Source organism: Bubalus kerabau, chromosome 5, assembly GCF_029407905.1.
Source record: "Bubalus kerabau isolate K-KA32 ecotype Philippines breed swamp buffalo chromosome 5, PCC_UOA_SB_1v2, whole genome shotgun sequence".
In the NCBI taxonomy this organism is placed as follows: Eukaryota; Metazoa; Chordata; class Mammalia; order Artiodactyla; family Bovidae; genus Bubalus; species Bubalus kerabau.
Window position 1 is genome coordinate 116,170,645 of NC_073628.1, and position 17,068 is coordinate 116,187,712.

General features: G+C 34.0%; 1 protein-coding gene across 4 annotated transcripts in view; it reads left to right on the forward strand.

Moving 5' to 3' along the window:
- CEP350 (centrosomal protein 350) overlaps nt 1–17,068 on the forward strand; it is a 160,813-nt gene that overhangs the window by 61,799 nt on the left and 81,946 nt on the right. For all 4 annotated transcript variants that reach the window (XM_055582851.1, XM_055582854.1, XM_055582853.1 and 1 more), the window contains 4 exons: nt 1,289–1,461; nt 10,581–10,767; nt 13,765–13,979; nt 14,423–14,586. In XM_055582851.1, coding sequence (XP_055438826.1) covers nt 1,289–1,461; nt 10,581–10,767; nt 13,765–13,979; nt 14,423–14,586 — 739 coding nt within the window. The remainder of the gene's footprint in view (nt 1–1,288; nt 1,462–10,580; nt 10,768–13,764; nt 13,980–14,422; nt 14,587–17,068) is intronic.

Consider the following 17,068-nt stretch of genomic DNA (forward strand, 5'->3'; position numbering starts at 1 on the left):
GTCCTTTGGGTCATAAAGAGTTGGACACAACTGAACAACCAACACTTTCACTTTAATGTGTAAGTTACTAAGAGGACTGATCGGGCTTTCCCTGTATGAACTCATTCTTCTAATAGCCTGATATGATAAACATTTTTGTTACTATTCATACTTGAGAGAGGAAACTGAAGTCCTAAGGTTGTTACTTGTATAGTGTCATATAGTAAGTGAATCAGATTTTGCCAGAGAATTTCCTCCCTAAATTTTGTTACCATATAAAATAATCTGTAGTCACTCACATGCAGTATAATTTTCTTCACACATTACAAATTGTAATGCACATAAAATTATTGGATGATCTTTTAAAAATTAGTTATGTCCTCATATATATGAAATCTAGAAAGATAGTAATGATGATCCTACATGCAGGGCAGCAAAGGACACACAGACATAAAGAACAGACTTTTGGACAAAGTGGGAGAAGGGGAGAGTGGGATGATTTGAGAGAATAGCATTGAAACATATACCTAACCGTATGTAAAATAAATAGCCAGTGGGAGTTCAGTGTATGATGCAGAGAACCCAAAGCCGGTGCTCTGCAACAGCCTAGAGGGGTGGGATGGGGAGGAAAGTAGAAGGAGGGATTCAAGAGGGAGGGAACATGTGTGTCTCTAATGCCTGTTCATGTTGATATATGGCAAAAACCATCACATTATTGTAAAGTAATGATCCTGTAAAAAAATTAATCAAAAAATTAGTTATATATAGCTGGATTAATGAAAATAAGTATTATTAAGATTATAGCAGAAGTGTAGTTTTAAATTTTGAACTTCAAAGCAAAGGTTTATTTTTTAATCAAGATGTGTAAGGATTTAATTGTGGTAACATTTAGTATCACCAATCAATATGATTTATTATATTTTATTTCTGAGTTGAAGTAGAACATATTATTATTCCCTATAAGATTGTTAGAAGGAAAATAATAAATTATAAATTTGAATAGAAATTGAGCTCACATTTTTCAGTATCCAGCATTATATTTTTTTCTCTTATGTGTCCGAATTACCCATTTTTATTGGTTTCACTTCAGTAAAAAACTGCCTAAGACTTTTCTCAGTAATAAATTGAACCATAGGGAATAATGCAGGCTTCTGGTACTGACAAAACAAGACAAGTGGAAAGCATCTTTGATTATAGTTATATTCTCTTTCTCTTTGTGACTAAATAGATTTTAAAATATCTATAGTTTTAGCTGTGAGTTGAAACTTTTTCTTTCTTTCTTTAACCACTGTTACTTATTCTTTGACAGTATTGGGAGTCACAGTTTAGGCGTTCAGGAGGATCATTCTAGCAGAAAGTCTGCCTATGATCTCTCCTCTGTGGATGTTACTTCCCAGCACTCATCAGGGGCCCAGTCTGCTGCATCATCTCCTTCTTCTTCTTCTTCTAAAGGGAAGAAAGGAAAAAAAGAAAAGATAGAATGTAAGTGGAATCTGTGTGACGATCTTTTTCTCTTTACCAGTGGCTTTGTGACTGATCTAAAGTTAACGATTTGATTTCGTAAGTTAGATAACTTCGTTATGATAATAGTATAATTGACTTTCATACTTATTTATCATTACAATAATACCTTTTGATATATAACATTATAAATCTTTTGCTTACTATGAAAGGAATACATCAACAATGGTAAAATATTAGAAGTTGTAGAAAAACAATTGTACAACAATTATAAACCACTGTTGATTCTTCTCCTCAGAGATAACTACTATTGATGTTTTTGGTGCCTATTTTTCCAATATGTACATAAAACCAGGCACACTCCCACATGCATTTTAATGAAATAATACTTTGCAGCTGCTTTTTAAAAACTTTGTATCCTGTATGTTTCTGAGTGTTGTTAAATATAATGGTCAAATTTCTGTATCTACAAAGGGAAGATGATAATAAATGCTTTCTATGGTAATTTTGAAGCCTACATATATAATATGTACATCTCAGTACTTGCCACAGTAGCTGGCCCTTTGGCATTCTTGACTAATTGAGAATACCTTTCAGTCCCCTCAGTTCTACTGGCTATAATTTGCTCAGTAGGCCTAATGATGAGTAGATAACAGTTATTAGGCAAAGGCCTCTTAGATTCACAGGATGGTCTCTAGGGAATGATTTTGCTTCCACAATTATTTTTTCTAATAGTAAAAAATTGCTTGTTGAGTTAAAAAAAGACTGGGGAGGACAAATGTATAAATATAGAAAACTATTTAAAAATGAAAAATCATCTGTATTCCCTCCACCTAGAGATAACCAATGTTAATGTCTTTTTAGATTTTATTTTATTTTACTGTGATAAAATATACATAATGTAAACCTTATCATTTTAACCATTTTCAAGTGTTGAATTCAGTACTGTTAATAAGCATGTTCATTGTGTTCCACAACCATCATCATTACCCAACTCCAGAACTTTTTCATCCTGCCATACTGAAACTTGGAACCCATTAAACAGTAATTTCCCTTCCCTGAGCTGCTGCTAACCACCGTTCTACTTTCTGTTGCTGAATTTTGACTACTCTAGGTACTTCATATAAGTGGCATCGTCCAATATTCTTTTTGTGTCTGGCTTATTTCATTTAGCATAGCATCTTCAAATTTCATCCACATTGTTGCATGTATCAGAATGTCCTCCCTTTTTAAGGCTGAATAATATCCCATTATATGGATATACCACATTTTGTGTATTCTTTGATCAGTTTATGGGTATCTTGGTTGTTTCATCATTTTAGCTATTGTGAGTAATATGGACATGAACATTGGTGTACAAATACTGTTTGAGTCCCTACTTCCAGTTCTTTTGTGTATATATCCAACTGTAGACTTGCTGGATAAAAAGTCATTTCTATATTTTAGCTATAACATTTTACATTCTCACCAGTAATGTACAAGGGTTCCAGTTTCTCCACACATATACTAATGCTTGTTTTGTAGTTTTTGTTTTTTTAAGAATAGATATCTCAATGCATGTAAAATGTTAACATTTTTAGTGAGAATACTTCTAGACAGTTAGTAGGCATATGTAAATAGAAAATGTTATATGTATGAGATCACATTTCATGTGATTTTTTTTTTCCTGTCAATGGGTTACAGAAACCTTTCTCTGTTAGTAAATATGGTTGACCCTTTGTAAGGGCTTCCTTGTTTGTTGTTTAGTCCCTAAGTCTGAATCTTTTTGCAACACCATGGACTGTAGCCCACCAGGCTCCTCTTTCCATGGGATTTCCCAGGCAGGAATACTGTAGTGGGCTGCCGTTTCTTTCTCTAGGGGATCTTCCAAACACAGAGAGCGAACCTGCATCTCCTGCATTGCAGACAGATTCTTTACCACTGTGCCACCCGGGAAGCCCAGTGGCTACCTAGTGTTCTGTTGTTTGAATGTATTGTAATTTGTTATCCAGTTCCCCATTGGTGGACATTTAGATTCTTTCTTTTTTCTTTCTTTTCTGCTTCATTTTCCATAATAAACACTGTAAGGCATTGAATAGCCTTACAAATGCATCTTTACACATTGATCTGGTTCTTTTAAGAGAAAATCCTAGAAGGAAGATAATGGACAATGAGTATAACATGCTTAAAATTTGGATACATTTTGCTGAATAGCTCTTCAGAAAGTTAGTGCCACTTTATGCTTCCAATGTGAGACTGCTAGGAGAGATTTTTTTCTTTTAATTTTAATTTTTTTATTGAAGGATAATTGCTTTACAGAATTTTGATGTTTTCTGTCAGACCTCAACATGAATCAGCCATAGGTATGCATATATCCCCTCCCTTTTGAATCTCCTTCTCATCTCCCTCCCCATCCCACACCTCTAGGTTGATATAGAGTCCTTGTTGGAGTTTCCTGAGCCATACAGCAAATTCCTGTTGTCTGTCTGACAGTTTTACATATGATAATGTAAATTTCCATGTTATTCTTTCCTCCCCCTCCTCCCCTCACCCCATGTCCATAAGTCTATTTTCTATATCTGTTTCTCCATTGCTGCCCTGTAAATAAATTCTTACAGTAACATTTTTTTAGATTCTGTATATGTGTGTTAGAATAGATATTTATCTTTCTCTTTCTGACTCACTTCACTCTGTATAATAGGTTCTAGGTTCATCCACCTCATCAGAACTGACTCAAATGTGTTCCTTTTTTATGGCTGAGTAATATTCCATTGTGTGTATGTACCACAACTTCTTTATCCATTCATCTGTCGATGGACATCTAGGTTGCTTCCATGTGCTAGTTATTGTAAATAGTGCTGCAATAAACAATGGGATACATGTGTCTTTTTCAGTTTTTATTTCCTCAGGGTATATGCCTACAAGTGGGATTGCTGGGTCTTATGGTGGTTTTATTCCTAGTTTTTTAAGTAGTCTCCACATTGTCTTCCATATTAACTGTATCAATTTATATTCCCACCAACAGTGCAAGAGTGTTCCTTTTCTCCACACCCTCTCCAGCATTTGTTGTTTGTAGACTTTTTGATGAGGGCCATTCTGACCAGTGTGAGATGATAGCTCATTGTGGTTTTGATTTGCATTTCTTTAATAATGAGCGATGTTGAGCATCTTTTCATGTGTTTGTTAGCCATCTTTATGTCTTCTTTGAAGAAATGTCTGTTTAGGTCTCTTTCCTACTTTTTGATTGGGTTGTTTGTTTTTCTGGCATTGAGTTGTGTGAGCTGCTTGTATATTTGGGAAATTAATCCTTTATCAGTTGTTTCATTTGCTATTATTTTCTCCCATTCTGAGGGTTGTCTTTTCACCTTGCTTATAGCTTCCTTTGCTGTGCAATAGCTTTTAAGTTTAATCAGGTCCCACTTGTTTACTTTGGTTTTTATTTGCATTACTCTAGGAGGTGGGTCATACAAGATCTTTTTGATTTATGTCACTGAGTGATCTGCCTATGTTTTCCTCTAAGAATTTTATAGTTTCTGGTCTTACATTTAGGTCTTTAATCCATTTTGAGTTTATTTCTGTGTATGGTGTTAGGAAGTGTTCTAATTTCATTCTTTTATATGTAGCTGTCCTGTTTTCCCAGCACCATTTATTGAAGAGGCTGTCTTTCCCCATTGTATATTCTTACCTCCTTTGTCAAAGATAAGGTACCCATAGGTGCATGGGTTTATTTCTGGACTTTCTGTCTTGTTCCATTGGTCTATATTTCTGTTTTTGTGCCAGTTCCATATTGTCTTGATGACTGTAACTTTGTAGTATAATCTGAAGTCAGGAAGGTTGATTCCTTTGTCTCCATTCTTCTTACTCAAGACTGCTTTGGCTATTTGGGGTCATTTGTGTTTGCATATGAGCTGTGAAATTTTTTGATCTAGTTCTGTGAAAAATGCCGTTGGTAATTTGATAGGGATTGCATTGAGTCTGTAGATTGTGTTTGGTAGCATAGTCATTTTCACTTTCCTACCCAGGAACATGGAATGTCTCTCCCATCTGGTTATGTCATCTTTGATTTCTTTCATCGGTTTCATACAGTTTTCTGTGTATAGTTCTTTTGTCTCCTTGAAAGTGAAAGTGAAGTCGCTCAGTCATGTCCAACTCTTTGCGACCCCATGGACTGTAGCCTTCCAGGCTCCTCTCTTCATGGGATTTTCCAGGCAAGAGTGTCCTTAGGTAAGTTTATTCCTAGATATTCTTTTTGTTGCAATGATGAATGGGATTGATTCCTTAATTGTTCTTTCTGTTTTTTAATTGTTAGTATATAGAAATGCAAGTGATTTCTGTATATTGATTTTGTTTGTATTCTGCAACTTTCCTTAATGTCACTGATTAGCTCTAGTAATTTTCTGATACTATCTTTAGAGTTTTCTACGTAGGGTTTACTTCTTCTTTTCCAATCTGAATTCCTTTTATTTCTTTTTATTCTCTGATTGCTGTAGCTAGGACTTTGAGAACTATGTTGAATAATAATGGTGAAAATGGACACCCTTGTCTTGTTCCTGACCTTAGGGGGAAAGGTTTCAGTTTTTCACTATTGAGAATAATGTTTGCTGTAGGCTTATCATATATGACCTTTACTATGTTGAGGTAGGTTCCTTCTATGCCCAGTTTTTGAAGATTTTAGTTATAAATGGGTGCTGAATTTTGTCAAAGGCTTTTTCTGTGGCTATTGAGATTATCATATGGTTTTTATCTTTGAATTTAATATGGTGTATCACATTGATTGATTTGCATATATTGAAGAATCCTTGCATCACTGGAATAGACCCAACTTGATCATGGTGTATGAGCTTTTTGATGTGTTGCTGAATTCTGTTTGCTGAAATTTTGTTGAGGATTTTGGCACCTGTGTTCATCAGTGATACTTTGCTATAGTTTTCTTTTTTTGTATTGTCTTTGGCAAGGAGAGGTATAACTCTCTTGCACATTGGAAGTGTTCTTTAAAACAGATTGGAACATTAGACATCATTTTATCAACACTTCTCAAAGCCTGTCTTTTCTTGTGAAATACTGATTCACTGCAATAGGCTGCTTCATAGGTGTTCTGAGAACAAAAGAACTCCCATGGTTCCACAAACCTGGGAAATGCTTTTAGAGTGAAACAGGCTTCTTTCTAACAGGACTTATCAATACTTTTAATATGCTGATATGGATTATTTAGGATGAGGATGAGGCTATAGTGTGATATTTTTCAAATTCATTTGACCACAGAATCAGTTCTTCAGTCAGCATGTTACATACAAATTCAGCAGAATACATTTCAGGAAATGATGATTTTGCTCAGTTTTTTTTATTTTGCAGTTGTTATGCTTTATTATGTTAGTTTTTCACCTAAGGTTACTAACTGCTGCTGCTAAGTTGCTTCAGTCATGTCCAACTGTGTGACCCCATAGACAGCAGCCCACCAGGCTCCCCCGTCCCTGAGATTCTCCAGGCAAGAACACTGGAGTGGGTTGCCATTTCCTTCTCCAATGCGTGAAAGTGAAAAGTGAAAGTGAAGTTGCTCAGTCATGTCCGACTCTTCGCAACCCTATGGACTACAGCCTACCAGGCTCCTCCGTCCACGGGATTTTCCAGGCAAGAGTACTGGAGTGGGGTGCCATCGCCTTCTCTGAAGGTTACTAACTAGTTATTGGCAAAACCTAGATTCTGACTTCTAACTTATAAATCAAGTTTATGTTTTACTATAATATATTGTACAACTTAAGATATCATGATATATTAAATTATGAGCATAAACAATATGATTCAGTGTAAGTTTTAAAAATTATAATCTAATCCTTGATTAGGTGAAATACAGGTAATTTTTTGTGGTTTTCAGTTTCCCTGATTCCTTCTCACAGTGCCTTAAGAAAACCCATATATTTTACTTACCACAGCATCAACTTAAACTTAGTATCTTATCCCAAAGTTCTAAGATGTATACATTTTGTTGCATATACTTTGATCTGGTGGTGAAAAAGAGTGCATGCTCACTCACTTCCTCAATGTTGATGAAAAGAGTAGATGAAAGTGGTAATCATAAGAAAAAAATTATCTTAATTTAACTTTAAAACATATAAATATACTTTCATTTGGAAATCTTTTAAACTAGGGGCAGATGATTTCTTTGCATATAGGTCCCTCGAATGGAGTTTAGATCTTTCTTGCATAGACCGTTGTATTGTCTACGATTTCTAGTTTTTTGAAATGAACAATTTTTAAATTGTGTATTTTAAAAAATAATATATTAAGTGAATGAACTGTTTTTATTCTATAAGAGTGCATCTTTATTATGGTAAAGTTAGAGATAACCAGTATTAACAGCTTGTTTCTAGCCTAGGGGTCATAAATAGATTTTAGATTGTAGAATCCTTTCTAATTGATGGACAATCCTATTTGTATTTTTCTCCTCATTATGATATACTGACTAGCATATTTAATTCATTATATACATCTTCATGTAGCTTCCTAGGATAAATTGCTATGAGAAGTTCCATCGTCAAGGGCTTGGCTGGAAAATTATTTTTATGTATTTTTTGAGTTGTCCTTAAGAAAGGATATATGATTCCTTAAAAAACAAGGAATAAAGCTACCATATGACCTAGCAATTCCACTACTGGTCATATACTGTATGAAAACCATAAATAAAAAAGACACATGTATCCCAGTTCATTGCAGCACTATTTACAATAGCTAGAATATGGAATTAATCTAGATGTCCATTGACAGATGAATGGATAAAGATGTGGCATATATACACACGCACATACATCTACACACACACAATGGAATATACTCAGCCATAAAAAAAAGAATGAGTTTGAGCCAGTTCTAGTTAGGTGGTAGATTTACAGAGTGAAGTAAATCAGAAAGAGAAATATATTATTGCACATAAATGGTATCTAGAAAAGTGATATTGATGAACCAATTTTTAGGGAAGAAATGGAGATGCAGATACTGAGAACAGACTTGTGGACACAGTGGAGGAAGGACAGTGGAACAAATGGAGAAAGTAGCATCAACATATATACACTACCATGTGTAACATAGATAGCTGGTGAGAAGTTGCTATATAACACAGGGATCCCAGCCAGGTGATCTGTGATGATCTAAAGGAGTAGGATGCGGGCAGGGGAGGGAAGCTCAAGAGGGAGTTGATATATGTATAACTATGGCTGATTTACATTGTTGTATGGCAGAAATTGTCATAATGTTGTAAAGCAGTTTTCTTCCAATTAATAAATTAAAAAACAAAGGATATATGAGTTTGCACTCCCATGAAAATGGTGTATGAGTATTATTTCATGTGTGTGCTGAATGACAATCAAGGTTACATTACTTCAAAAATATTTGCTGATCTGATATTGAAAAATGGCATCTCATTGATTTGCATTCTTTGGTACTTGGGTTTAATATTTTTCACATGGTAAGACTGTTCAAATTTTTCCTTTTCAAACCAAATTTTGATGAAAAATTGTTAATTTATTACTATCACTACAGAATAATGTAGCTTAATTTTAAAATTTATTTTCTGTGTGACGAACATAGCTAACATAAAATTTGCCATTTTAACCATTTTTAAGTGAACCATTCAGTGGCATTTAATTTATTCACGCTGTTTACAACTAAGTTTCACTACTATCCACCTCCAGAACTACTTCATCCTCCTGTACTCATTCTCTCTATACCTATTAAACAGTGATTCCCTGTTCCCCTCTTTCCAGCCCCTGGCAGCCCCATTCTACTTTCTGTCTCTGTGATTAAGTGTCTAGTTCAGTATCATTAGGTACACTCACAGTGTGCCGCTGTCACCATTTCATTCATCACAGCTGTTTCTTTATTGCAAACTAGAACTCTATGCCCACTAAATAATAGCTTTCATTCTCCCCTCTGCCATTGTGTTTCTATGAATTTGTCTATTCTAGGTACCTCATATAGATACGTAATCATACACTATTTGTTCTTTTGTGACCAAATGGCTTATTTTACTTAGCGTAATGTTGTCAAAGTTCATGCATGTCGTAACATGTGTCAAAATATCCTTCTTTTTTAAGACTGAATAATATTTCATTATATGTATATACCAGTTCTGTTTATGCAGTCATTGTTGAAGGACATTTGAGTTGCTTCTGCCTTTTGGCTATTGTGAATAATGCTGCTATGAACATGGGAGTGCAGCATAATTTGTTTTTTACTTTTCCATTGTCTTTTGATCTTTAACCATTTAAAAACCAGATTAAAAAAAATTTAGCTGCCATTAAAATGTGTACACAGTTCTTTTGTGCTTTTTTTTTATTTTTAAACATAGCATGCATTTTTCTTTGCTGCTATTGAAGCATATCATCAGGATGAACAATGCCCTAAAGCCTGGGTTTATGTCCTATTTCTGCTATCAACCATGATTCCTTAAGTTATTTAGCCTCATAGATCTCTAGTTACTGCATCAGCAAATTAAACATACAATACCCACTTCATAAGGTGTTTAAGAGCAATAAGGTAATATATGTGTTCAAATTACAAAAAGCTTTTTCTTTATTCAAGTTACTATTCTCTATGTAATTTAGACAATTCTATTGCTGGTAATGGAGGTTGAAATTTTTTAAATTATAAAGTTATACATTGAATGTCATGTACAACTTTTGTTTCAACAGTCTCCTTAAGATACCCATATAAGTAAAATTATTTTGAATCAGAGAATAATTGTTCAGAGCATATGAACAGTTTTTTAAATCTGGCTGTGTAGTTCTTACCATAGAGTTTTTCAAAAGGATTATGTAGTTTAGTTGACAGTTGATAACCTTTTTCTCTCACCTCTGAGTTTTTTACCCTTAAAAATGTGGTGGTGGTTACTTTCTTATAGGGGTAGAGTAGTACTTCATTCTTGTTTAATATGCTTGTCTTTTTTCTGAACCATTTGATTTAAAAACAGTTTATTTTTTAATAGCAAGTAGATGTTAATGGAAGACATGTCACTTTCCTTATATGGAAGTGAAGAAAGAACTGCTTTGAAGTCCATTTTAAGATATTCTGGTTTGTGCTTTTCATTATTTTATTGAAATCTAGGTGTTAGTTATCTCTTAGTAGCTTCTAATACTGGGAATCAGTTTTATAAGAAATTTACTTTACAGGGCTAGATTCACTTACTGGAAATATTCAGAACTCACTTGTTGATGAAGAAAAAGTACAGTCTGGTTCAGAGCGTGGCTCTCATCAAGGAAAGAAATCTGGGACCAGTAGCAAACTTGCTGTTAAAGATTATGAGCAGACTCTTGATACTGATAGCACTTTGGAAGAAATTTCTGGGCATTCTTTGAGGTAAAGTTATGCATATTTTATACTGGAATTTGTATTTCATTAAAGTTATAATATCATTGATGTTCAGAGAATTCACTTAATAAATTTATGTATTTTTTATAGTTTTGTTCATAGCTCTAGTCTTTATATTATAGAATATACTCATCTCTCACCTAAACTATTATAGCTACTGCTACAGAAATTCTTTGCCTCTAGCACAATCCACCCTTCTATTCCAAACACAATTTTCACAGTTGTTTTCTTCACTCAGTCATTTGACCAAGTAACTACTCTCCTTAGAATACTCTGGAGCTCACAATTACCCCACAGATCAACATTTAGAGCTTAACTTTATTTGAAGTGTTATCACTAGGCTACCAAAGACTGTCTTACTTCCTTTGTTTATGCAATTTTTCTTCTCAACTGTATTCTTCCACTCTTTAAACATAACCACTTAGTACCCTTTTGGTATCATTGTTTATTTGTACCTCTGAACTTTTCGCTTATGCTCAACTTATTAGACAATTAGATTTTGAAATCTCTTAAATTGATTGTGTAACTTGCACACTGTAATATATTATGCACTTAGCCTATTGCTTACAAATAACTATTGCTTCATGTACAATTCCTGCTCTGTCTCCATGACTTTTATCTGTTACACTGGTTTTGTTCTTCTGGAAATTTAAGCTCTGAGAAGGCATGGATTTATTTTTTTACTTTAAAACTATGTGCTTTTTCCAATACAGTGTTACATACAGACAATCATTTTTAGTGCTTTCATGTTGCAGATAATGCCATATTATTAATACCATCATTCCTGTGTCTAAAGTTGAATTTTAATTTCTTTGTCAATGATTTTGGAATTCAGAAAACTTTACCTTTCCTAAGAGATACCTGATGATTTAACTGGCAAAATTTACAAAGTTCAACATTTCTAAAACTCCAGAACCAAATAAGTTGATAAATGCCCCATGCTATAGTCTAGACCCCCTACTTGCTCACCTATGGAGATTGACAGTGGATAAAACAATTTAAGGATTTGATACAAAGGAGTCCAGTTTTTAAAAAATTTAACTTATATTGTCTTATTTGGATATAGACACTTTCTGTGTCCACATTCTTTTCCTTTGTTTCTGTTTTATATTTTAGAAAACTTATTAATATCATTGGAAACAGCTAGTCTAGGTAAGTCTCTGCAGAGCAAATATGAGTTCATCTTGTAAATCCATATGGTGAGATTTATCTTATGAGTCAGTTCAGTTCAGTTTAGTTGCTCAGTCATATCGGACTCTTTGCGACCCCATGGACTGTAGCACTCCAGGCCTCCCTGTCCATCACCAACTCCCAGAGATTACTCAAACTCACGTCCATTGAGTCAGTGATGTGATCCAACCATCTCATCCTCTGTCATCCCTGTCTCCTCTCGCCTTCAATCTTTCCCAGCATCAGGGTCTTTTCAAATGAGTCAGCTCTTCGCATCAGGTGGCCAAAGTATTGGAGTTTCAGCTTCAACATCAGTCCTTCCAATGAATATTCAGGGCTGATTTCCTTTAGGATGGACTTGTTGGATCTCCTTGCAGTCCAAGGGACTCTAAAGAGTCTTCTCCAACACCACAGTTCAAAAGCATCAATTCTTCTGCGCTCATCTTTCTTTATAGTCCAACTCTCACATCCATACATGACTACTGGAAAAACCATAGCCTTGACTAGACGGACCTTTGTTGGCAAAGTAATGTCTCTGCTTTTGAATATGCTATCTAGGTTGATCATAACTTTCCTTCCAAGGAGTAAGCGTCTTTTATTTCATGGCTGCAGTCACCATCTGCAGTGATTTTGGAGCCCAAAAAATAAAGTCTGTCACTGTTTCCCCATCTATTTGCCATTAAGTGATGGGACTGGATGCCATGATCTTTGTTTTCTGAATGTTGAGCTTTAAGCCAACTTTTTCCCTCTCCTCTTATGAATACTTTGTTTTAATATTGTGTTGGAATTCTTTCAGGGAAATCTATTAGGAAACAGAAGTAATGATAATTCTTTCTATGTTCTATAAATAGTCAGACTGTTAAAAACAGTATTTCTCTAAACTTCAGAAAATTAAAGGTTACTGGAAGCTAGTAAGTGCCTCTGAAGACTACTTTTATTCAAATTTAAATGCTGGTATAAGAGAAATTTTTACCTTTTAAAACCATGTCATAGTTTTATTAAAGCTAAAAGTAAGCTTGCTTTAGTATGTTGAAATATGCTAACTGCTAACATGCTTTATAGGATATTTGAGTCAGTATATAAATCTTTAGTGCAAAGCAACATGCTTCTTGTTATCAGAAACATTACCTTTAATGAGCTTAATTTATCAAAGAGGGACTTGACCTGTGCCTTGTGTTGAATTAAATGCTTTGAGTTGTTTTAATAAAACTGCTATGAGAGGTTACTTCTTAGAAAGTTCAGGAAAGAACTATAGCATTAAAAAGTGGAAAGAAACAAATGGACATATATATTTAGAGATGGTTAGTATGAAACTTTGCTGTGACTTTTTGGTTAATAAAAGTAATAACAAAAGTAGTTTTGTCATTTTAAATTTTTTAACATAAAATGATATTCTCTTTCAGAGACATATTTTAAGGTATTTTTATGAAATAGGCTTTACCTTGCTTTTTTTATATGTTTGTAATTTTATTGCTATATAAGATTTTAGTATTCTAGAGGATTTTGCCTGCTACTAAAATAAATGATTCATAGTAAATTACATTGTAGAGGAAGGAGTTTAGTCCCAATTTAATCAAAAGACTCCTTTTCCATATTATTTTGAGCAGGGCTTGTCCCTAGCTTCTTCCCCTCTGTAAATCTAGCAATAAAAGGAGTACACATAGTCATTTATTCAGTGTAGAAACTCTTGTTAAAATGAATAAATCAAAGCTTTTTAAAGCTAATGTTAATAAGTTTTGCATGTTGTTCTTATTGTTTAGATGGTTTTTGAAGTAGATTTCCTGTCTCTAATGTCTTTATGAAACAAACTTGTAGTGTCTCATCAGATAAGGGAAGATCTCAGAAAACTCCAACTTCTCCCATATCTTCAAGTCCTCAGAAACTGTTGCAGTTTGACCTTCCAGGAACTTCATTAGAAAGATCTAAATCCTCAATAGTAGTGACTCCAACAGGGTTTAAGCCTAATGCAACTTTTGCTGATGTGAACCTGGCTGCCAGCAGAACGACGACAGAGATGGCGTCAACACCAGGCAAGTAGATCCATGCAGCTGTAATTTTAAAAATAGGATATGAATTTATTTCTAAAAATTTATTTCAGTTAAACCATAGAGGAATGTTACTTCAAGTGAATTCAATTACTGTTTGAAGTATTAAACAAAAATTGTGCCAGAAAATAAATATTGAAAAGCATGAGAGATTCAGTAGTGGGGACTTTTCCCATCTAGCCAGCATCAGTCAAAAGACACTTGAAAAATGTGTCTTGTGTATGTACTATGTACACTGGCATGGTTTATACATATGTTCATATGCATACACACTCAAAAAAAGTAGCTAGTAGAATACTATGTACTAAAATGTCACTGTCTTTCCTACAAAGGATAGCAGACTTGTTTTTGGATCTTAAGAAATGAATTTTAGAAATCAGATGTAATTTCACATGAACTTTTATATATGACAATTATCTGTTTTCCAGGTTCTAAGCGCTTTTCTCCTGCTGGCCTCCAGCATCGGATGGCAGCAGAACTCAGTTACTTGAGTGCCATTGAGGAGTCGGTGCGTCAACTATCAGATGTAGAAAGAGTTAGAGGAGTTTCACTTGCTCAACAGGAGAGCGTGTCTCTGGCTCAGATCATAAAGGTATTTGTGGAATTTTCTTTAACTTTCTGTGTTTTTTTTCCTCTTTTCTTTGCTATTTAAAATGATCTTAATGATGAGTTAAAAAGAAAACACAAAACTTTAAACTGCTAAGTAGAAAAAATAGTCTTGTCACACAGTACCTATAAATAATCTTGAGAAAAACTGTCATATGCTAAAAAGATAATTAAACATGCAGTATTTGGCAACAGAACAGTAATACAGTCATTCTCTTTCAAATACTTCATTTTCCACATTCTTTACCTTTTCTTGTTACAGTGTGAAAATTGGCTTATCAAAATTTTTCAATATTTTCTCTTTGTGTGTGACAAGTCAGAAATGACTTTGGTTTTGTTTTGTTTTTTTTAATACTTTATTTGTACTAAAAAGTTTCTGAGCTCTGAATGTTTGGTAGTGCCAGGATAATAGGACTTTTCCTTAAGGAAGCTAACAAAAATCTTTGTGTTCCTTGGTGGAGATGCTATTGGTATCTTAAAAAAAAAAAAAACTGAGGTGACATTTGCATATAATAAAATACACAGATTTTAAGTGTATAATTTTATGAATTTTGAGCATGTAACAACCACTTTAATCAAAATGTATTACACTTTTATCACTCCAGAAGGTTCACCCAGGCCCCTTTTCAGTTGATCTCACCACCCAGAGGCAATTAGTATTCTGATTCATATCACCATAGTTTATTTCTGCCAGTTCTAGAACTTCATAAAATGGAAGTATACTTTGTAATGTGTTGTGTTTAGTTTATTTTATGCAGCATAACATTTTTAAGATTGATCCATTTTGTTGCATGTATGGTGCTTTTGGTTTTTTTGCTGAGTAACATTCCACTGATGATTATATCACTTATATTTATCCATTCAAATTCATTTGGATGAATTTAAATGGATGAATGGATAAAATTCATTTATCCATACTCTTGTTGGTGTACATTTGTATTATTTCCAGATTTTGGCTATCATAAATATTCCTGCTGTGAAATTTTTTTTTCCAATTCTCTGTGTACGATACAAAATTTTACTTTTCTTGCTTAAATACTTAGGAGTGTAATTGCTTGGGTTAAGTATATATTTATGAGAAAATGCCATTCTTTTTTCCAAAATAATTGTAACATCTTTTACTCTGATGGCAGTATATGAGAGTTCTAGTTGTGTTGTTTCTTTGCTGTTATTGTGTATTCTAGTCATTCTAGTGAGGGTGAGGTAGTATCTCATTATGATTTTTAATTTGCATTTCTTTTATGACTGATGAAATTGATCTTTTGGTATATTTATGATTCTTCTTGTATCTTCTTTTGTGAATATGTGAGCAAATCATTTGCCTCTTTCATAATTGGGATATTTGTCTTTTAATTATTGAGTTGTAGGAGTTCTTTATATGTTCTAGAACAAATCCTTTTCAGATATATCTCAAATATTGCTTTCCATCCTAGACTTGGGGTTTCCCTTATAGCTCAGTTGGTAGAGAATCCGCCTGCAGTGCAGGAGATCCCAATTCGATTCCTGGGTCACAAAGATCCACTGGAGAAGGGATAGGCTATCCACTCCAGTATTCTTGGGCTTCCCTTGTGGCTCAGCTGGTAAAGAATCTGCCTGCAATGCGGGAGACCTGGGTTTGGTCCCTGGGTTGGCAAGATCCCCTGGAGAACGGAAAGGCTACCCACTCCAGTATTCTGGCCTGGAGAATTCCATAGGCTCTATAGTCCATGGGGTTGCAAAGAGGTGGACATGACTGAGTGACTTTCACTTTCACTCACACCCTAGCCTTGCCTTTTCATTTTTTTAAACTCTGTTTTTTGAAGAGCAGAAGATTTTAATTTTGATGAAGTCTAGTTTTTAATTTTTTTCTTTTATGGGTAGTGCTCTTTGTGTTCTAAGAAATCTTTGCTTACCCTAAGATATTAAGATACTCTAACAAAGATATTCTTTTATGTTTTTCCCCAAAACTTTATAGTTTTGCCTTTATATTTAAGTGTGTGAGCTATTTCAAGTTAATTAAGAATTGTGAGAAATGGGTCAAAGTTAATCCTTTCTGTCCCATTCAGATGTTTGGTTGTACTAGCACCATTTTCTTAAATTACCTTGACACCTTTATCAACAATTAAGTAATCATATATGTGTTGTTCTACTTTTGCATTCTGTTCTTTTCCATTGACCTATTTGTCTAGTACCATACTGTTTTACAATAACTTCAGAGTGAGTCTTTTGTCTTCTTTCTTTTATTTTTTCAGTTAAAATTTTTTTATTGGAATATAGCTGATTTACAGTGTTCTGTTTCAGGTGTACAGCAAAGTGAATCAGTTATACATATGCATATATCCACTCGTTTTTAGGTTCTTTTCCCGTTTAGGCCATTACAGTTCATTGAGTAAAGTTCCCTGTGCTATGCAGTGGGTCTTTATTAGTTATTTAATTATCTATTTTATATATAGTGGTGTGTGTATGTTAATCCCAATCTCCAAATTTAT